The sequence below is a fragment of the Camellia sinensis genome, chromosome 2 (assembly GCF_055761805.1).
Source record: "Camellia sinensis isolate YWXY chromosome 2, ASM5576180v1, whole genome shotgun sequence".
In the NCBI taxonomy this organism is placed as follows: domain Eukaryota; kingdom Viridiplantae; phylum Streptophyta; class Magnoliopsida; order Ericales; family Theaceae; genus Camellia; species Camellia sinensis.
In genome coordinates, this window is record NC_138962.1 from 204,995,719 (window position 1) to 205,018,973 (window position 23,255).

Below are 23,255 nucleotides of genomic sequence, written 5' to 3' on the forward strand. Positions count from 1 at the left end.
CTTAAAATGACTGTGTATGTTTGTTTTTATCTAGTATTATGTGTCAGATTTCGTTTATAATTTTTAATCGATTATTTTTATGTTTTTTGTTAAATTCTTTTTATAATTTAATTAATATATTATTTTTCTATTATTATTTGTAAAAAATATTATTATTTAAATTATCTAATTCTACTTTTTCAATATATCTAATACTCATTTAATTTTATTAGTAAGACTGATATATCAGACTCTAATACTAATTTAATCACACAACGAAATAAAACTGTTTTTAAAGGCAAAATAAAATTTTAAGATTTTTTTTATAATAAAATTTTAATTAGATAGTGTCTTTTACCAATTTATAATACTTACGAACATATGTTTCAATTTTATAATTCTTTTAAGAACTAAACGGGTTTGAATTAAATATTTTAGGAATTTAATAGATTAAATTAATAATTTAAGAACTAAATAAACATTGATTCATATACTTTAGGAACTTAGAAGACTCAGTCGATAGTTTAGAGATTAAATAAACAATTTGATGATAGTTTAAGGATAGAAAGTGTATCAAATATACTTAAAATAGGCTATCAACAGGCAAAAATATATTTACTAGCAATGCTTTGAACATTTTTTTCTAAAACATATTTTGCACTTTTACAATTAACGCATAGTAGAAATCATTGATTAAAATATCATCTTGAAATTTACTAATACATAATACAATAGATAAAATTTATTTTTTAATTATACTATAATTTTTTTGTGCTTTGTTCCAGATATTAGAGTGGAAACGAACAATTTATTCAGATGACTTGGGATGGACTTGGAGGATGCCACCATAACCAATGTCAGAGGTATCAGTTTGAATAATTTTGAATGAATTTTTAGTAGGAACACTAAGACAGGTAAAGTACATATTTTTTCTCTTGTTAAACAATAGTAGTATGATTAGGAGACCAAAGAGGATAATCATTTCTCAAACAATCAAAACGAGGTTGACAAGGAGGTTGACTTTTTGGCTTTTTTAGTCCGGGGTTAAAAAATCTCGTTTAGGATGAGATTTTTGACTTTTGTGACTTTTGTGAGAGAAAAATTATAATGATTATGGGCTGGATGTGATGTTTTGTTTTATTGGGATTAAAAAGCCTATTTTATTTTTTTATGACTATTTTAGCCAAAAAACCTGGGGCTAAAACTTCTCAAACGAAGGCACTTTGTCCGATTTATATTTGGCCACTTTCTCACTTTGGCCTTTTAAGTTTATTTTGTTCTCACTTTGACTCTTAATGTTGCAAGTTTTTCTCACTTTACTCCTAAAATTAACTTCTATTAAAAATTAGATAGAAAATATTAGAATAACTGTTGCATAAGATAAAAAAAAAAATATTATTATATTATAGTTTAAGTTTATATTAGAGGTGTGAGTCATATATAATAAAATATTTTTATATCACGTAATTGTCAATGTGTCATTTTACGTTTAATTTTTAATAGAAATTAATTTTAAGAGTAAAGTGAGAAAAACTTGAAACATGAAAGGCTAAAGTGAGGGGGAAAAAAAAAAACTTGAAGGATCAAAGTGGAAAAATAGCCAAACATAAAGGGATAAAATGTAATTTACCCTATTATAAAAAAATAAAAAAACACTTGATTTGAATGTATTTGAGTCTTCATTTTGGGATGAACTTTTTAAGTTTTATTTCATTTTTTTTTTTTTTTGACTATTTTAGCTTTGTAAAAAAATTATGTTTGGGATAATGATGAATTTTTTTAATTGATTTAATAATTATGGAAAAAAAAATAATTATAATTTTAATGTGATATTTTTTTAATTGATTTATTAGTGCCCTTTCGAATTCGATTTACATCGAGATTATTCTAGATCCAGAAATTTTAACTAAAGTCGACAAACACGACAATTGTGTTTGTGTACCGAATACTGAAATAAATAAATTTTGAAATAATTACATTTTTCACGTTTATAATTTGATCTAAATTAATACTTCCCTTCAACGGATTTCTTGGGACGAAGTGTATATTACAAAAAATAAAAATAAAATAAAATAAAATTGATTCATTAATGAAACTCAATAAATTAAGACAAAACTCTAATACATGAGAGATAGAGGAAAATTCTATTTCTACACACTTAATTATTTCAGTGCACATACTTAATGAAATATTATTTTAATGGCAATTATACCTGAATTAAAATGACCATAATGGACATCCACTAGCACCCATAATATTATATGAAAATATTCTCTATACACATATTTTAAAAACAAAAACAAAAAAAAACTCAATATACATATTTTGAGTATAAAAAAAAAAAAAACTAAACTCTAGTTTTTTTCATTGTTGTCACTTTACTTGTAACACACTCTATACTCCTCTATTGCTTGTAAAGCAATCCTCTCATAACAACTCTCATATTGTTTCAATCTTTAGATTTATACTCTATTAATGACGAAAATGTTAGTTTTTTGTGCACAACTTTTTTTTTTTTTTTTTTTTTTGTTCCTTTTGCAATTTTTAGTCGAACAATCAGTGTCGAATTATTTCATTATATTCGGATATCAACTACCGAAAGTTTTTTTTAATTTTTTTCGAAACAAATTTGTCGAACTAGTCACTTTTATTTGGAAGTTAAGTTTCAAATTAAATATATAATTTCAGAAAACTAGTGCCGAAATCCCCAAACTGAAAAGCATTATAAAAAAAAAGAAAAAAAAAAGAGTTTTATGACAATGGAGCGTACAGAGATCTAGAAATGACAACTGCAATAAAAAAAAAATGAAAAAATGTCTCATCTTCAACAATATTTTGGAGGATTTTCAATGGTGTTTTAATGGAGGTTCAATGGAGGTCCTCAAGAGAGGACTTTATCTTCACTTCACACTATAGTCTTGAATAGTTTTCACATGGGTTTACAAATCTAGAAGTAGGATTACTCAACAAGTGTGTAAAAATGAGAGTTGAGTGGTGTGTGTACAATGATTATGAGTGAATGGTATAATTATAACTTTCAGTATGTGGATTGAGAAAATTAATTAATAATCAAATTAATAAGTATGCGTACTGAGAAAAGATGTGCACAGAGGTAATTAAGTATGTGGAAATAGAATTTTCCTGTATTTAAGTCTTCATTTTGGATGAATTTTGTAAGCTTGTTTTTTTTTTTTTTTTGTGACTATTTTAGTCTAATTAAAAAAAATTGTGCTTGGAATAATGATGGATTTTTTTAATTAATTTAATGGTTATGAAAGAAAAAATAAAATAATTATAATTTAAATATGACAATTTATTTATTTTTTAATTGATTTATTAGCACTTTTGATTTCGAGTTACCTCAACATGATTCTAGACCTGAAAATTTTAACTAAAGTCCACAAACAATTGTCGATTTGTGTACCGAATACTCAAATAAATAAAGTTTGAATTAATTACACTTTTCACATTTATAATTTGATCTAAATTAAAGCTAAATACTTCCCCTCAACAGATTTCTTGGATGCAAACCTGGGATCGAATCCGTCCTACACCTGGTGTAGTTTCTGGAATGCAAATGGTTTGCTTGAGTCAGGACTCTGGTAGCGAATTGGAGATGGAAGGACTGTTAAAGTTTGGGGTGAATCAAGTGGCCCATCATCTGGCTTGAATGGTGTCTGAGCATGCTGATCTTCGAACTTGAATTAAGATCAAGTTTGGCATACCTCAAATAATCCATCTTTTTATCTTTTTTCTATCATATCACCTCTCTACTTTTCTGCACATCTTTTCGTAAAAAGACAAAAAGTACACTTATTTAGGTCATCCCAAACAACCCCTAAATTATTGGAGTGAAAATTGTAATTAATTCATTATTTTATATAAAGATTATTTAATAATATTGCAACTGTCATATTATGAAAATAGATTTTATTTTTAGTGTTTAAAATTTTATTATCCCATGATATCGTCAGTTAATAAAGATTATAAAATTTATTAATTCGTGCAAGATTTTTTATTTTTTATTTTTTTTAATTTTTTTTATTACTGTGTACATTATTTTGACAGTTATCCGATTTAGGTTTCAAACACAAAGCGCGAGGGACGGCTTTCGGTCAAAAGCAAGATTTTTATTTTTTATGGTAAAATTTTATTTTAAAAAAGTTTGAAATAATTTTAAAGATTTTCCTATTTAAGAGCATTTGAAAATACAAAATTAAAAAAGAGTTATAAACAAAAAATAAAGATTAAAAATTTAGGTCAAACCACCTCTTAATCGCACATCATCACGGGATTAAGGAAAAAATAAATTACACCAACTTCCCTTACACTCCATTTGGATTGAGAGATGAAAAAAGAAAAAAAAAATAATTAGAATTTCTCACTTAGGTAAGAAAATAAAAAAAAATAATTATGATTTCTCATTTTATTATTTAGATAGATTATAATTAAAAAAGAATACATGTCTTTTATTTTATTTGCTTTGTATTTAGAGGAGTAATTTAGGTAGGTGATTCTACTTACACCGCTCTTTTATCTCCTTACACCCTCCATCTCATTACACCACTTAAAAAAAATTGAATTCTCATTACACATAATATATTACCAAAACAAACCCTATGATAAAAGACTCTTCAAAACCCATCTCTTTACACCCATACTTTTGTGCTGGGCCTGTTCGGTAATACAATGCTAAACAATTTGAATTACTTTAGTTCTAGGTTACCGGATAAAATTTTGTTTCCCAGCATTATGTTACCGTTCAATTGGATAATTTTAGTTCGCTTCCCAACAAAGCCAATAGAGTCCACATTGAAGTACTTGTTCGGTCACACAATGCAAAACAATTTACAAAACTTCGGTGCTATAACGCCAGAAAAAATCGTTTTGTCCAGCCTTTTGTTGCTATATATTTACAAAGTCACTTCCTCCCAAATAATGTGGTAATAATTTGTGCTAGGCTTGTTCGATAATAAAATGCTAGTGAATTTTAATTACTCCAGTGTCGTGTTACCAGACAAACTATTTTTTCCTAGTATTATGTTGCCATACAATTGGATAATTTCAATTTGCTTCACAACAAAATCAGTGGAGTCCACTGTAAAGTGTCTGTTCAGTCACACAATAGTAAACAAATTACATTTGTCCAGTGTTATATTGCTGGAAAAAATAAATTTGTCTAGTGTTCTGTTGCCATATATTTACAGAGCCACTTTGTTCCAAATGATAATTTGGGCTTGTTCAGTAATAAAATGTTAACGAATTTGAATTAATCCAGTTCGATAAAAAACATCCATAAATCAAACACGCATCTTTAAAATCAAACATAAAAAGTATTCATAAAATATTTCATAACAAAATCAAGTGTACGAATATCCATAAAAGCATCCATAAAATTTGTCATTGTTTGCATCCATTAATCAAACATGTTATCACAATTCTTCTATATCGATTGTTTCGATAGTTATTATGTCAGGGCTAATAAGAGTACCAAATTACTGAATACGGATAGTATATGCTTTCTCCTATCCACTAGCACACGGGCGATGAAAACGAATCCAATTATTTGCTATCGAAGGTACTGGGTGACCTGGTTGCAGATAAACCTATGACAAATAAATCAATAATAATTACAAAATAAGACATGGTAATGGTATAAGTAGGCTCGGTAGTTACCTGCACGAAATGGTTTCCATTTATAAATCCTATGTAGATATCTCTTCGATCAAGTGTTGCAATCGATACTGATCTAAGTGGTAAAAAGGTCAAGAATTGTTGCATGGATAAATGGTAAAGAACGACTCGATAGTATGATGCTATCAAATGACCCATGTTGGGCATAGTCATCAAATGATTAAATCCAGGATTAGGTTTGAAGTAGGATAAGATAGAGTTAAGTTCATCAACCCTTTCTTGTAAACCAAATAGTTGCACGCAGTGCACTACATTCGAATGCAACTCAGTCAACAAGTTACGCTTAACTTGTTGCCAATCATCTTCACCTAAACCAATCAATCCAGCTATTGCCCTGAAACCATAATTGTCATCTGCTTGTACATCTTTTATGTGACGGATATATGGTCTTAAGTTCTTCAGAAATTGTTTGAAGTAAGAGATATGATTTGTTGACTGCGTCATACAAACTTACATCGCAAATATACAGCAATGGATATATGAAATAATTAAAATGAAGCTGAAAAACTATTAAAATACATTTTGTACATAGTTACAAATTTTATGTAATTACATACATCATCTTTTTTTGCCTTCTTCCGTTGCACTTGCTTACGAACTGGTCTATAATGAACCTCGTCTTTAATGAATTCATGACTGGAGTCCACTAATAATGCAGTACTTGCATTGTTGTAATAAGTATAAGTATAATCATTCCAAGCAAAATATGTATATACTGAAAATACATGGCTATGAGTAGTCGAACAAATTTAAAAAATTCAGCTTTATATTACTGGAAATGTATCTTTTATTCGGCAATTTGATACCAGACTTATATTTTTTGTTCGACACTGTGATGCCGGATTATGTTATTTTGTTCGATTTCGAAACATCGAACAAAAATCGCAAACCAACCCAGAAAATCGAAACAAAAACCTACCAAACTAATAAAAAAAACTCACACTTTCACTTTTTTGATAATTTTTCACCACCGTTTCTTCATCCATTGCTTTTTTTGATGATCAAAACACTATAATTATCACTTTTCAAAAGAGATATGTAAGAGAAAAGAAAAGTTGAGAAAGGAAAAAGAGAAGTAGGAATTGAAGATAAAAGGGTGTAAGGAGATAATCAAATATATTTAATTTTAGTATTTTGTCCTTTTAAATAATTTCATACATGGATAAAATTGAAAGAAAAAACAATCTCATATGGAAGGTGTAAAGAGGTAAAAGAGTGGTATAAGTAGAATCACCCAATTTAGGTATTAAAATTTGTTGGTTAAATTACAAATACGGCCCTTGAAGTTTACTTAAAATACGAATATGTGGTTTTAAAAATTACATTTCACCTCGTGAGATTTCTAATTTCATAACAAATGCTCCTTTTTATTAATAAATAATCAAATTAATTAATAGTTTTTAAAATATATTTCAATTAATAATCCATATAATTTTATTATTGTATAAAAGAGCAGTTATGAATTTCATTTTTTCAATTAATGCTGTTAAATAAAAAATTATGACAGAGATTTATAATTTTTCAAATCATAAGAGATAATCTATATTTTAAGCAAACCTTAGAAGGTACATTTATAATTTATTTATTTTATTTATTATAAAGAGTAATTTTGATTTTTCACCAAATCTCACAACCTTTGGTGAGAAACAATACTTAAATTTGGTGTGATTTCTCATCATTCTCACCAAGACTCACCTCACTAATCATCCAAATAAGTTATGATAAACTTCATTCTCTCTATCTTTTCTTTCCTCACCAAACCTCTCAATCTTTTATTTCCTCACCAAACCTCTCAATCCAAACAGCATGTTAGTTATGACAAAAATACAATAATACTATGCTCTCTTATGATTTAAACACTTTGTTACTTACTATCAATCATATTGTTAATAATATGGGTAAAAAATGATGCTACAATCTCTTTTACTTCAAAATGTATATATATTTTACATTTAATTACAACAATAATTTTGTCATTAATTTTACAGCACCGCTACATCCACCGAATTTGTTTAGTCCGAATTCGCCTGAATAAAGTTTCTTTCCGGAAAGAGACTCATTCGGGTATTCATCCTAAACAAATTCGGTGAACGAATCATTAATCTTAATTTTGTATCCATAATAGCTGCAGGACTGGCTGCAGCCTTATGCTGTGGGAATTTTGATTTTCCATTCGAAAAGATCAGATCGAGGTCAATACAAGTACATATCAATTTTAGATTTTGTTAACGAGGGTGAGTCAATACAAGGTAGCATCTCCATGAAGAAAAAATGGCCAATAACATCTACGATATCATACTCAACAAAAAACAGCCAGCATGTGTATTGAGTGTACACACACAGACAAATCATGAAATCCGAGCATATCAACTCCACAACTCCTCACTGGACCTAACAAATCTCAAATTCAAGTAATAAAACTGTAATATTAAAAATTGGAAAGTGGTTGTTATTCATCTTCGAGCATCTCTCTGTGGACATGCATGCATGATGTGCTGCAGTATTTGTAGTTATACCTGTGAAATGGAACTTTACCAACCAGAGATGAGTCGCAACACGAGCACTTGATGTCGGTTGTCACCACACCCTTGGGCTGTGAACTGCTGCTTGGTGCAGTGTTCATGTTTGTCGTTTGAGCATTTAGGGCAGCAACTGCTGCTATTCTCCTCTCGGCAGCAGCAGCCCTCTTTTCCCTCTCTGCAGCTTGTGCCCTTTTCAGTTCCTCCTGATGAAATTCGCATAAATTTATTTTAAAAATAAAAAATAAAAAATAAAAAATAAAAAAATTTGTTTGCAGGGTCTGAACAAAAATGAGACTTTTCTAAAGTCATCAATGCATAAATCCTGCATAACTGAGGTATACCCAAAGAAGGCTTAACTTCTTATGGGACCTAAGTCTAAAAATCTAATTGAAGCCTTCAAATGCATTTTTACATCATAAATATTTTTATTTAAAACTTATTTTTCTTACTTTTTATGATATAAAATTACTAATTAAATTCTTATATTCAAGTTTTTCTAACATACCATTTTCGATTGATATTATATAGTTAAATTTTCTTTTTGGCAAGTATATTATAGCTAATCCACTATATTTTTATTGTGATATAGTCGATCTCAGGAATGATTTAAATTTTTTTTAATTTTGAAAACTTTTTTTTTTTTTGGGTTCAATGTCCTGTTAAATTGTCAATAAATTCTATAAGTAATACAAACATTTAGAAATGAATCTAATCTTGAAAGTTATGAACAGCTAAAAAAAAACCCATAAAAACTTCAACTCATGAAAGTTATGAACAATATTATTTTTCATGCATCTCAAACTCTATATGAAGAAAGAACCAGTATTAACTACCCTTGGCAATTTTTTTTTTTAAAATAAATAAATAAGAAGAAGAAGAAAAAGAATAAGCTCTAACCTCTTTAGACATCCGTGGCCCACTACTAGATTGAGACTGTCCTTTGGAACCTGTAACAGGAGAGGCTCCCTGACTCTTTGAAGTTGTCAGAGCACTCTGGGATGGTGGAGCAGCTTCTGCCTGTACATAGACATCAAATTGATGATGAAGACAAAACAAATTCAAGTTTCAAACCAATAAAACAAATTCAAGTTTCAAACCAATAAAGGATCCCCCCACCAAAAAAAAAAGAAAAGAGAAAGCTGCACAAACAAGATAATATGAGATAATCGTGAGAGATGCAAAATTTGCGCTTGTTTGCTATAACATTCTAGTTCATCATTCCAGCCAATTCTTTATCTTTTCAAACACAAACAACACAAAATATATCTAAGAAAGAAACAAAAAAATTCTACAATATGACATCCTAGTTTTACTCTCTTTTTTTATTTTTTATTTTTTATTTTTAAACCTACATTGATTGAATCACGAAATATCAAGCCTGATATACATTCTGTATCTTGCAACTTCCACAAGCAAGGCATCAGCGAAACTGTCATCTCAACTTACATATATAACTTAATGTGCCACAACCAACAAATATTTTATGGTAAACCTGACCTGCAAATCTTTATTATTATTTTTTTCTATAGTTTATATTGGTCACATCAAATATTTTTTTTACGACCAAGAACTAGCCCTAGGCAGGGTCCATTGGATCCACCTCAGGTGTATAAACATGGGGTTCAGAAGCCACAACTCAACCCTATGAATTGGGTAAACAGGAGAGGAGTCAAACCTCTGACCTCCCGGATAGGAACCTGGGCCACTGACTATCCGAGCTAACCTTCAAGGGAATATTGGGTCACATCGTTAACTTGTATCAAACTGGGTATACTTGCCATGTACTATTAGTTGTGTGTGTGTTTTGTTGTAATATAACACTAGAGTTTCTTTCTGTATTTTTTTGGTCCACTAAAAACTACAGCAAATTTATATAGGTAAAAGTTAATAATTATAAATCTCAATACAAAAATTAATTGAGCACTAGTTATGCACAATGGAACAACATTGTTTCCTTTAATTATTATTAACAGATAACAGCTTATTATAGTTATTCATTAGATAATCCACTATATTCCCATTCCATCGGCTAGAGGACTCATCATGAGTGAATGTAATTGTGTCCATAAATAATTCATAGCATTTGATCAAGTCAATTGTTGTGTGTGCGCCAGACCACCTCCTCTGGGTAACATCATATTCAATATAAATTATGAATTTGTGCATCAAAAGGCTATGGAAGCCAAATGGAGTCACTTCATGCCACATGCTCTGAAAATTACTTACAAGCAGATTATCTGTAAATCACACAGATTCAAACTCTGGCAACCAAAAATGAGCACAACTGCTTAGGAGACAAATTTTTATCAAAATTCGAGTAAAGATCAAGGCTATAATTTTTCAAGACGCACCTGGGCCTTCTTTTCCCTTGCTTTACGTAATTTCTTCAACTCTTTTGCTCTTGCTTTCTTCTTGGCATCTTTCTCTGCCTGACCAATCAGCAAAAGATAATATCATCAGCACATCACATTAAAGAATTGTTTTCATTTTTCTCTTTTTTTTTAATTAATTTATTTGGTATGGAAGCTAGCACAACAAAACAAACTACTCCATCAAAACCCACATGAATCATGCGGCTATTCACCTTCCCCTTGCATCTGAAAAATAAAATGACCATAATTTTCCCCATTTATTTTGATAACCTCTCCTGCCACATTATTCATTATGTATCTGAGGTGGGCCAATTTTTCAAGAATAAGATTTCCAAAGCATGTTCTCATACAACTGTTTGAGAATCCTCACGAATCACCTCATGGAAATAAATTGGTCACTTGTTTCTAAAATGTTACAAACAATAAATCAATATCTAGCAACAATGTGATATGGTAATGTGACAAAACAGCATCCTTTGATATTAGTTTTCCAGATGAGAGCAATCATCTTTCCTAGTGAAGTGAATCAAGTATAGTGAAATTTTATTTTGCGTCACTGCCTTGGCACTTGGCATGTAAAGTAAGATGAGTCTTCTGTGGATACAAGCAGAGAGAGGTCAACGCAAAGAAACACAACTTCTATAACTAATTCAAGAGCTGACATAATCTCCACATAATGCAGTTGTTGACGAAAGTAATAAAACAATCACTTGAAAACTAAAAATGAATACGGGTGCAAAACCATAAATAAATCAGTAGAGAAACATCAAACTAACCTGCTTAGAAGCTTGAGATTCCTCCAATTCCTTTGTCAATGCACTGGGCACTTTAGCAGCATTCCAGTCCCACTTATCAAGGTTTGAAGCCATAAACCTTCTAAAAGTATTCCTCACTTCCTTCTCAGTTGCCAGCATATATGGAGTCCGTCCCCTTTCATCCTTACTGCAAGGATCTAAACCCTGCTCTAGGAGTTCTAAAACTTTTTGGGTGTTCCCAGACTTTGCCGCTTCATGTAAAGGTGTTGTTGTGCCAACATCTTCACTCTCACTCGCGCTAGACAAATTATCAGATTTGTTGAAACCTGAACAAGATTCAGTAGTATCTCTACCGTCCAGATCATCCCTGAAATCCTCTTTGGTGGGCCCTGGGCAGCCATCATTTGTAATGCTCACACTTAAGAGTGATTCTTCTTTGATGGCAGTTTTATTTTCTTCATTGATTTCATAGGAAACTTGTGTCAATAAATTATATAGTCGCCGACTTTCCTTCAATGTAGGTCTCCGTACAGTCATTGGAACATTTTGAACAACACAGTGCTTACAACTGAAATATGGTTTTTCTCCATCAAAAAGTAGTTGACGGTTGTTTGAAGGAGCATAAATGAAAACACACGAGGAAGCATCAAAATAAGGTTTCCAAGCAGCAAGTAATTCTTGAATTTCCTACTTAGCAAAGAGATAAAAATCAGTCAAGCAAAATCACAAAGAAAAGAAATATGATTTTATGCAAAATATCATTTATGAAACAAAAGTATTTATTAGATATGGTATAATCTGTAAGGGCAAGAGTGCCAAAGGATACATTCAGGTTAGTGAGTACCAAAATCAATGTGCCAGGAAATTTTTTACAGTGAACTGTAATACAGGGCAGCTTCAATACTGTTCAGTACCTTCTTTAACGCAAGTTCATTATAACGACGAAGTGAAGCTCCAGCAGAATGTGCGGCTCTGCCAGTTGCATCTTTTGATGACTGTTTTTTACCAGCCTTGGCCCTTACCACATATCTACATAAAGAAACAAAAGGAGTTTCAGACCAACTGAAAGAAAAAACAATCCTGCAGCTCTGATGATTTTTCTCATTCCTTTATAATTGAGCACTGTTTTATTATTGCCTTAATGAAATATAGGCTTTTGGACTATGTTACATGGCCTCAGGTACAAGTATTGGGTGCGGGTGTATGTTAAAGCTTCAAACCTTCTTAGTTCTAAGAACTCTCACTTGTTGCCTCCTTCACAATCTCCATCAGTTTGCAGCCTACACTACATGAACTACTATGGTTCTTTTCGATTCAACGATTCATTGTAATTATTATTTAAAAGATTACTAAATCAGCAACCTATCAAAAAATGTAAAATATGAAATAGTAGAAACAAAAAACTTGAACTATGTTACATAGACTCAGGTAGAAGTAAAGGGGATCGGGTGTGTGTTCAAGCATCAAACCTTCATAGTTCTAAGAACTCTCACTTGTTGCCTCCTTCACAATCTCCATCAGTTGGCCTGCACTCCTATGGATCTTTTTGATTCATTGCAATTATTATTTAAAATAAAAAATCAACCTCCTATATGGAATAGTAGAAACAAAAAAATTGAAAAGGAAGCAACCATTTAATACCAAATGAAATTAAGTTTCAACAGTGCCATGGAAACATAATGGTATCAAGTCCATGAGCAAACAAGACAAAGGAGAAAGGAAGAAAAAGTTCATCAATATAAACTACCTAAATATCAAGCTCTTTTTATAATAAGATGTCAAAGCAGGCACAAAGTAAACACTAACCTGTGGAATGTTTTATGCGCCACAACAGAGTTACCATCAAACACACAGCCAGCAAAGTGCCCACCACTTGCAAGCAATACAATTCTCAAATGAGTATTATCCCTGGGCTCATGAATCAAAAATTTCAGTTTCTCAATCACTTCCTTCTCTCTCAAACAGCGCATGAACCCACCATCATCTCCAGCAACTAATTTATCGTTCTCAAATAAAATATTATCAGCCTCGTTCAGAAGTAAACATTTCCAAATTGAAACTCTCTCTCCTTTCGGAAGATGGATATATAGCTTTTGTTTAACACTTCTGCTTAATCCACTATGCACATTATTCTGGGGGAAAGATCCCCTTTCATCTTCATCTTCAGACCCCGATATGCTCGATATATCATAGTCTCTGAATAAAGAATCAGAGGTCAACTCATCAAAATCTTCCTCCTTCACAGTATCTTTTCCAGCAATGCTTAGCTTTACCTGAGGTTAAATATTAACATTCAAAATGTTAAACAATAAACACCTATTGAAAACTTCCCCTGTCCACCATAGAAAGATTAGTAGATGCAGATGAGCTAAACAAAACCAATCTATCCACCCTAATTGCAAACACTATTGTTGTAATTCGGTATCCAGGAGTAAAAGTTTCAACTTACGTATAGATTCCCTCATAATAACCCACTTTGCACATTATCTACAAACAAAAGTGCCCCCAATAAAGATGATAAACTTCAGTTTACAATTCAAACCCTTTCCAGTTTTCTCCCCTCTTCCTATATAGTGTATCCAATAAATACACATAAATGTACTACACTTGATATCGAAAACAATAATCTGTACCATAGCCAGTAAGCCTATTATAATAAAATCATTATTCTGCAGAGTACAAGTGAAAGTGAAGCATATAGAAAATGAGCTGAATGAAACCAGTAAATCCTCCCAACTTTCCATTTACACATCACTGTGACTCAAGCTAGACTCTAATCAGAAACTTCCCAATTCAATTGTCATACAACTTGCTCAAACGAATTCATCTATAACAAGATATGAAGCATTGATATGGGATATGAATACGATAGAGATACAGAAAAACTAAAAAAATAAGATGCAGTACAACCAGGATACATTGAAAAAAATTATAATTATAATTTTTATATTATACATGAGCTCAAAAACTAGTGAGAGACCATCCTTGAGAAATTAGACATCAATTTAAGACCCAATAGTTTGTTTACTTTCTTATCAATGGATATGTTAATTTGATAGAGGACCATTCCACGAACCCAGACAAAAAGAAACAGAAACTACCCAGAATTTGAAATCAAAGGTCCAGATTCATTGATGATATGGTCCCACATATACAACTTTGATTTTACACCATGGATTTAGCATTCTGGGCATTTTCTGGGTTTTGTTTTCATGGTCCATAGACTTTTTCTTTGATAAAACCTATAAATAAAAAATAATTAAAAAATCTACTTTAATCTTACTATTTTCTTCTTTGGTAAAAAATAAAGAAATATTAAAATTTATAATTATATTTAGAAAAATGCTAAAAACGGCCCTTGGACTATTGCTAGTGTTGAAAAAATGTGTAAGAGGGTATTGAAATGTGTGAAAGCATTTTGGGATACTTGAAGAGTATATTGAGATTGTAAATTTTTTGAGATCTAGTACTTAATGGGCTGTCATTAGCAAGAACCTTGTATTTAGTCTAGCAATTAAACTCTAATAGTATGCAAAAATTGTTATCTCAATTTCATAATAATTTGGATACGTGACTTATGACTGTCCAAAAGTATACTTCTCAAAATTAACTAAGTATTGCATAATACTTTGAAAAGTGTTTGATACGTTTCCGCGAGCATGTATCTGACACGGGCACGATAAGAATACAACTACCATTTAGAACTACCCATGCCTTCATAGCTAAAAACAGAACAAACTCCACCATTTAAACCACACCAACACATGTTCTAGTACAAAATGGTAAAAAACAATTCAATTCAAATGAGCAAAATATAAAGTAATTTCAAATCATGAAACACCAACATTTGCCTAATCATTCAAAACCAGGAAAAAAAAAAAAAAAACAAAAAAAAAAAAAAAACAAAACAAAACAAAACACACATTCATACTGAGGGTGATGAGAATTTTACATTGAATCGATGAATATCGGACTTGAAGTGAGATCGTTGATCTTGAAGAGACTCGAACTCGGCCTTACAAGTATTGCAAGACCATCTCGAAATCGAAGCCTTCGTTGCGTCGTTAGCTACTTCATCGGCTAGGGTTTCGATTTCAGGGGTTTCAGAGGGCTCCGGGAAAGAGGTTGGGGATTGGAGGAGTCGACACGAATCGAAGAAGTCTGAAGGCACCTCGAAGATCGAACGGTGTCGTTTGTCCTCCTTTCTGGTTTGGTGGTGATTGGTGGTGCCGCCGCCGGAAGCAGCGTCGTTTGACATCGTCGTCAACGTCGTTGTGAGTTCGTGTGTTCGAATTTTTTTGATAGCTATATGTTGAGAACTGGATAGACTGGATTACGTGGGGGAAAGCATTAGATTAGTCGTATGTTGTTTGTGTATAGGGGTGTGCGGTGGGATGCGGTCCGGTTGAGAGTAAAGTATAAATTGAACGACGGGTTGATGGATTAGCGGTTTGATAAATTGTGATTTAGGTCATATTTTAGCGGATTGACAGATATTAAAATATTTTAACTAATTATCATATATTTGTATAGTATATAATATTAATTTATATAATATTTTTTAGATATATAACACAAAGTAATTTTATATAATATGTTTTATATGTATAACTATTAATTTGTAATAAATTTTACATCTTAAATCTCTCTCACACTCATTTTTACATTGATATTTCATTGGAAGTTAAAAAATATATGTGTATTAATTATAGCGGAGCGGAGCGGTTCAGTTCGGTTGGCGGTTTATAAATTTTAAAGTTTAAACCGCGGTTAGCGGTTAGAACGGTGCGGATTGGTGCGATTTTAACGGATTGGGCGGTATTTTGCACAACCCTATTTGTGCGTGGGTTGAACTCTCCATGTTTGGTGGTATTAGACATATAATTGGTTCAGTATTGTCGATATTTAGGAATGGATTGAAATGATCTAAATACGTGTACTTTTTGACTTTTTATGAAATATAAGTTGTGTATGGATTGGATTAAAAGTGATGTTGTAGAGAGGTGATGTGATTTAAATAAGATGATGGGACTTGATGATACTCTGAACTTTAGATGGAACGGGTTGGATTGATCCACGCATCCCACACAGTTGCCCAGGTGTTGAGCACACCGAGAAACCTGCACAAGAGTTCAACGGGGAACGGAGAGTCCTCCAATGAACCCTCCGACGAACAAGTTAGAGATGTGAGAGTGATGGCATGTAGAGATGGGGTGGTGATCAAGAACTTAACATTTTCCTTGTCTTAGAAACTTGCTTATATCATCTGCTAATCATTTCTTTATCCCTTCCGATCTGTCACGTTGGCCAAAAGTCTATGTTTTAGCCTGCATTGTTCATGGTGAGGCATTTTCTTGTTTCGACGGGAGGGGTTATTGCCATAAATGCTGCAGGGAAACTCATTAATGACTGATGTGTGGTGCAATAACTTTGTAGGGTCTTTGTCTGCTTATGTGGCTGGTTCTTCTCTTGACACGTGTTTAGGAGTCATTGGTCCTTAATGCCACGTTGAGCTCCAGCAATGTTGGGCTTTAGTGTTTGAATTATGTATTGGGTTCTAAGTGATGGGCCAAAAGCTCCTATAGGCCCACCTATGTCAGTAGTCCCCCATTCACAAGTACAACTTTAGTCCAACGAAGGGAATAAGGAAAAAAACAGGGGTTGTGAGAGGTCGTCGAGGAGAAGACCGTCAGGGAATTGAGCCGACTGCGAAGGAGGACCAAGTGAGAAGGTTGACTGCGAGGAGGATCGATCGCGAAGGGTGACCGAGCGAGAAGGTCGATTGGGAGGAGGGTCGACTGTGAAGGGTGACCAAGTGTGAAAGCCGACTGAAAGGAGGGCCGACCGCTAATGGTGATCGAGTGTGAAGGCCGACCGTGAGGGGTGACCAAGTGTGAAGGCCAACTGAGAGGAGGGCCGACCGCTAATGGTGACCGAATGTGAAGGCCAACTGAGAGGAGGGCCGACCGCAAGGGGTGACCAAGTGTGAAGGCTGACTAAGAGGAGGGCGGACCACGAGGGGTGACCAAGTGTGAAGGGGAAGTGGCGGTGCGTGGGGCTCGAGGAGCGACGGGGCACGTGGTGATGTGAAGGGGAAGGGACAGGGTAAGGGGAGGGAGCAGTGGATTGTGGTTGTACACGTGGCATAATTCTTTAATGGGGGAGATGACGCGTTAGTAAGAAGTGAAGGGACACGGTAATATTGGGCAATGAAAATGCGGGTTTGAAATTTTTTTTTTGAAAATTTTCAAACTGGCGAAATTTAATCGTGACCCTCGGAATATAGGCAAATCGTGACCCAGAGTACGTTTGGTAATTTCTCTGCCCAAAGTCCCTTAGCTGCTTCCAACTTAGTTTTAATGATCTTTAAGAACGGTTGATAACCTCAACTTGGTCATTGGCTTGGGGATGACCTGGGGAAGAGAAGCATGGCTGAATTCGAAGCTCTGCACAAAATTTCCTAAACTTGGCATTGTTAAATTGCTTGCCGTTATCTGAGACGATGGCTTGGGGGATTCCGAATCGGCATACGATCGACTGCCAGATGAATCTGGTGGTGTTCCGTTCGGTGATTGTGGCGAGGGGTTCCGCCTCCACCCATGTAGTGAAGTAATCGATGGCGACGATTGCAAACTTGGTTTGGCCTCTTTCGATGGGCAATGGGCCAACCAGGTCGATCCCCTATTTAGCGAATGGATAGGGACTGCAAAGTGTGATCAGTTCTGTAGAAGGAGCATGGGGGATGTTGGCAAAGCGCTGGCATTTATCACACTTCAGCACGAATTTAATGGCATCTTGGCGGAGAGTAGGCCAGAAGTAACCAATGAGAAATATTTTATGGGTTAGTGACCTGGCACCCGGATGATTACCACATACGCCCTCATGGACCTCCCTCATTACATAGGTCACTTGTGCAAGATTGAGCATCTGAGGTATGGTCGTGAAAATCCGCATTTGTAGAGGAGTTCACTGATGAGAATGTAATTGGATGACCGGGCCTGGACTTTGGCGGCTTGCTGTTTATCGTCTAGCAATTCCTCGCTTGTGAAAAATAGAAGGATGTCTGCCGCCCAAGAGATAGGTTCATTTTGGAGAAAGTGGACCTCCTGCTGGTTTGATGAAATAGCCGGGTGGGCCAGGTATTCAAGACAGACGCCACGGCTGAGGTTTGACTGGTCGGCCGAAGCTAATTGAGCCATTCATCTGCCTTGGAGTTTTCTGACTGAGGGATGTGTTTGATGTGGAAAGTGTTGTAAAGGAGAACAAGGGGGAGTGCAATATCCCTGTAAGCTCACATTGTGCCCTCATTTGCGTCGAATTCCCCCGTAATTTGCCCGACGATCAGTTGAGAATCGCTGAAAACCTGAATATGGCTGACACCAATGTCTCTGACCAGGCGGAGACCTGCTATCAAGGCCTCATATTCGGCCTCATTATTGCTAGCGTCGAACAAGAAAAAAGAGCACATTTGAAATAACCACCCTCGAGGGCGGTGAGGATGAGACCACCCCCACTTCCTTGTTTGCGGGATGATCCATCGACGTTGAGGGTCTAAGAATGGGGATCTTCAGTCTCGGTGTTGAGTTGCCGGGGCGGGGGGTCGTGGCTGGAGCGGGATTGGTGAATTCCAAGATAAAATCGGTGACAGTCTGCCCTTTGATCGCTATTCGAGGTCGGTAGAAGATTTCAAATTGGTTGAGCTCGACTGAACATTGCATAAGTCTACCGGACAACTCTGGTTGTTGCATTATCTTCTTCAAAGGTTGGTCAGTGAGGACCACTATGGAGTGGGCTTGGAAGTAAGGTCGGAGTCGTCTTGAGGCTATGACCAAGGCCAAGGCCATTTTTTTCCAGCAATGGGTAGTTCTATTCTGCTCCCTTGAGAGCCCGGTTGATGTAATAAACTGGACGCTGGACTGACCTGTCCTTCTTGACGAGGGCCGCACTGACTGCACTGTTCGATACGGCTAAGTAGAGAAAAAAGGGCTCACCTGTGAGCGCCTGAGAGAGTAGCGGGGGGTTGGCCATGCACTGTTTTAATTCTTGAAAGGCCTCTTCAGATTCGGTCGTCCACTCAAAAGCCTGCCGAAGCACTTTAAAAAAGGGGAGGCATTTGTCTGTTGCGCAGGAAATAAAACGGTTAAGGGCGATGACTCTGCCTGTAAGCCTTTGAAACTCTTTAACTATTTTGGGTGACTGCATTTCTATTAGAGCCTTGATCTTCTCGGGGTTAGCCTCGATGCCCCTTTGACTGACCATAAAACCCAAGAATTTTCCAGATCCAACGCCGAAGGCGCATTTCTCCGGATTCAGCTTCATCTGAAACTTTCGTAGGGTGTCGAAAGTCTCCCGCAAGTTTGCCAGATGATCAGAGGAGAGTTTGTTCTTGACAAGCATGTCATCGACGTACACTTCCATGTTTCGACCTATCTGGTGATGAAAAACAGCGTTGACTAACCGTTGATAAGTTGCTCCGGCATTTTTCAACCCAAATGGCATGACGCGATAGTGGTAGGTTCTTCGGTCAGTGATGAAGGAGGTGTGTTCCTGGTCAGACAGGTGCATTAGAATTGATTGTAGCTAGAGAAGGAGTCCATGAAACTGAGCATTTGATGTCCGGCCGTGGCGTCGACCAGCAGATCTATGCGAGGAAGGGGATAACTATCTTTGGGGCAAGCTTGATTGAGGTCGGAGTAGTTGACACAGAGTCGCCATTTACCGTTGTTTTTACGGACCAGAATCACATTTGACAGCCATCTAGGGTAGTCCACGTTTTTGACAAACTGTGCCTTCAGTAGCTTATCTACCTTAGAAGCAATAAGGGCATTGCGTTCCGAGTGAAAGATGCGCTGCTTCTGGCGGAAGGGTCGAAAATGGGGCTTGATGCTGAGACGATGAGTGATGAAGGAGGGATCGATACCCAGCACGTCGGAATGGGTCCAGGAAAACACATCATTGTGCTCAGTCAGGAGGGTTGTAAGGTCGGACTTGGCCTGGGGGGATAGTTAGCTGCCGATCTTGACTGTTTTTGTTGGGTTGGTGGGGTCGATGGGGACTTCAACAAGTTCTTCCACTGGTTCCCCTTTGACTAACTCATCTTCGTCTCTTGCGTCGAGTCCTTCGATGATCATAGTCTCCTTCAGCTTGACCTCTTTGAGTGAAGCGACGTAGCATTCTCTAGCCACAGTCTGCTCTCCCCTCGCGGTTCCGACTCCAAGGTCAGTAGGAAATTTCATGGCCATATGGCATGTGGATGTGACAGCTTGAAAAGTGTTAAGGGCGGCACGACCGAGGATGATTTTATAAGTAGAGGGACAGTTGATGACGAGGAAAGTGAGCAACTTAGTGGTCTGCCTTGGGTACTCTCCGATGGTAATGGGGAGGTCGATGGAGCCTATGGAGGTCACCCTATTCCCAGTGAAACCGACCAATGGTGTTTGGAGAGGGGACAAACTTTCTTCTCCAACCTTAAGCTGGCGATAGGTGTTTAGGAAGATAATGTCTGAAGAGCTACCATTTTCGACAAGCACCCGCCTGACTTTGTAATTGGACAGGAGAACAGAGATGACGAGGGGGTCGTCATGGAGGTAACGGATGCCTGTGCAATCAGCCACCGTAAAGGTGATGGGCTCCATCCACTGCTTGGGGTGTTTGAAGGGGCGGTCCAATGTCGCGACCTCCTTATCGGTGCCCTGCCGGATTTTTCTGAGTTCTGTTCGTTGGGCCGAACGGAATGGTCCACCATATGCCAGCCTGCCGGCTATAAATTTGATCTCTCCAACTGAAGGGACAGGGTTGCCTTGTGCTCGGGGTTGCTGTGGGGGTCGATCATTGCCTTGGTTAGGCTGGGCGGCTCGTCGAGGAGGGGTGTGTTGGTGGTTGTTTTTGGTAGGTTCGGTCCTTGGCCGTTGGTGAGGGCAGGCCGCCGCGAACCGACTGAGGCGCCCCTGGCGTATCAAGCTCTCGGCCTGGTCTTTAAGGTTAACACACTCCTCGGTATTGTGGCCGTGGTCCTGATGGAAACGACAGTACTTGGACTAGTCTCGCCGGTTGGAAAGAGACCGCGATGGTTGTGGCCATTTCAGGTGATAATCACGTTGGATCTAGTTCAAGACTTGCTCCATGGGGAAATTGAGGGGAGTGTACCGTTCGAACCGGCCGGGCGGTCGGGCAGGTGTTGACCGGTCAGCCCGGGTAGGTTGGTCAATATACTGAGGTGTTTGTTGTGTGTACTGGGTGGTTTTGGTTTCAGAGTCCTTTCTCTTCTCTCTGGGGGTAGGGTTTTTGGTTGTGGAGTCTTGCCGGGCGGCTAGGGAATCTTCGACGTTCATATATTTTTGGACTTTAGAGAGGAGGGTTGCCATGGAGGTTGGAGGATTTTTTGAGAGGGAGAAAAGGGAATCAGATGATTGTAGACCGGCTATGCAAGCCGTGAGAATGACCTTGTCATTGTTTTCTGCCACCTGCAAGGCTTCGGTGTTGAAGTGGGTGACGAAGCTGCGCAGCGACTCCCCTTCCGTCTGACGGATGTTGAGGAGTAGAGTTGTCGGACACCGTTGGTGCTAGGCACCAATGAAGTGGCTGAGAAATGAGTCATTTAGGTGTTGAAAAGTAGAGACAGAGTCTGTCAGCAGCTGACCAAACCACAGTCGGGCCGACCCCTTAAGTGTCACGGGGAAAGCCCGATACATGATCTCATCAGGGAATGCATGGAGGATCATAAGGGTCCTGCAAGTCTCCAAGTGGTTGACCGGGTCCGTTGTGCCGTTGAAAAAGTCGATCGAGGGCATTTTGAACTTAAGGGGTAGGGGTTTGTCCCTAATGGAGGCAACAAATGGTGAGTTGGCTGTGGTGGAAGGTTTATTCTGTATGTTCTACATGACTCCTTGAAGCTGGAGTTTCATGGCTCAGAGTTCCGCATCCCAAAGAGGAACGTTGTCACCACCGGAATGCAATGGAGACTGGACGTTACTGGCCTCTCCCTCGGGGGCTGGTGTTTGGACCGATGGATGTGGGGCCTGAGGTGGCGGGTTCATATCCTAGGGAGGGGGTCTCAAGCCCTCCAAGTTGGATGGGTAGGATTGTTAGATGGGATGGCTCGGGGCTCGTTATCGATTTGGAGGGATATCTTGAGGTGGTGTAGGAGGCATAAGAAGGTCTCGTTGGAGCAAAGCATTGATCAATGCTTGGTTTTGCTCGGCCAGGCGGTTAATGCTGTTGATGAGTTCTGTGAAATACTGTGGTGGGTTGTTTGGGTTAGGAGGGTCGGCTTGGGGGTCGGCAGCGTTGTGTTGAGAAGCCATGGATCTAGTTGTGACCATCCACCTTAGGGGATGGCAGGCAAGGATTATCAGGAATGGGTCTCCGGCGACAATGAGCACAGTTGCCACGCGTAGTGAAAAGCTTTCCACATACGGCGCCAACTGATGATACTCTGAACTCCAGATGGAACGGGTCGGATTGATCCATGCTTCCCACACCGTTGCCCGGGTGTTGAGCCCACCGAGAAACCTGCACAAGAGTTCAACGGGGAACGGGGAGTCCCCTAGCGAACCCTCCGACGAACAAGTTAGAGAAGTGAGAGTGATCGAATCTAGAGATGGGGTGGTGATCAAGAACTTAACCTTTTCCTTGTCTTAGAAACCTACTTAGATTCTCTGCTAATCATTTCCTTGTCCCTTCCGACTTGTCACGTTGGCCGAAAGGCTATGTTCTAGCCTGCCTTGTTCATGGTGAGGCCTTTCTTGTTTCGACGGGGAGGAGTTATCGCCATAAATGCTGCAAGGAAACTCATTAATGGCTGATGTGTAGTGTAATAACTTTGCAGGATCTTTGTCTGCTTATGTGGCTGGTTCTTCTTTTGACACGTGTTTAGGAGTCATTGGTCCTTAATGCCACGTTGAGCTCCAGCAATGTTGAGCTTTAGTGTTTGA

At 36.9% G+C, this 23,255-nt stretch overlaps 2 protein-coding genes across 2 annotated transcripts; both read right to left on the reverse strand.

Moving 5' to 3' along the window:
• Positions 1 to 5,504: 5,504 nt before the first annotated feature.
• On the reverse strand, positions 5,505 to 6,117 carry LOC114314810 (uncharacterized). Its single transcript, XM_082913368.1, has 2 exons — positions 5,656 to 6,117; positions 5,505 to 5,585 (listed from the first exon to the last, which is right to left on the reverse strand). Exons 1-2 carry the CDS (start codon positions 6,115 to 6,117, stop codon positions 5,505 to 5,507), a joined length of 543 nt encoding a protein of 180 aa, XP_082769494.1.
• A 1,749-nt stretch (positions 6,118 to 7,866) lies between these two features.
• On the reverse strand, positions 7,867 to 15,718 carry LOC114314803 (zinc finger protein-like protein). The gene is made up of 7 exons (XM_028261291.2): positions 15,275 to 15,718; positions 13,129 to 13,595; positions 12,237 to 12,351; positions 11,344 to 12,009; positions 10,547 to 10,624; positions 9,093 to 9,212; positions 7,867 to 8,398 (listed from the first exon to the last, which is right to left on the reverse strand). The coding sequence occupies exons 1-7, from the start codon at positions 15,578 to 15,580 to the stop codon at positions 8,123 to 8,125; spliced, it is 2,028 nt and encodes a 675-aa protein (XP_028117092.2). The 5' UTR covers positions 15,581 to 15,718; the 3' UTR covers positions 7,867 to 8,122.
• Between the last annotated feature and the right edge of the window lie 7,537 nt (positions 15,719 to 23,255).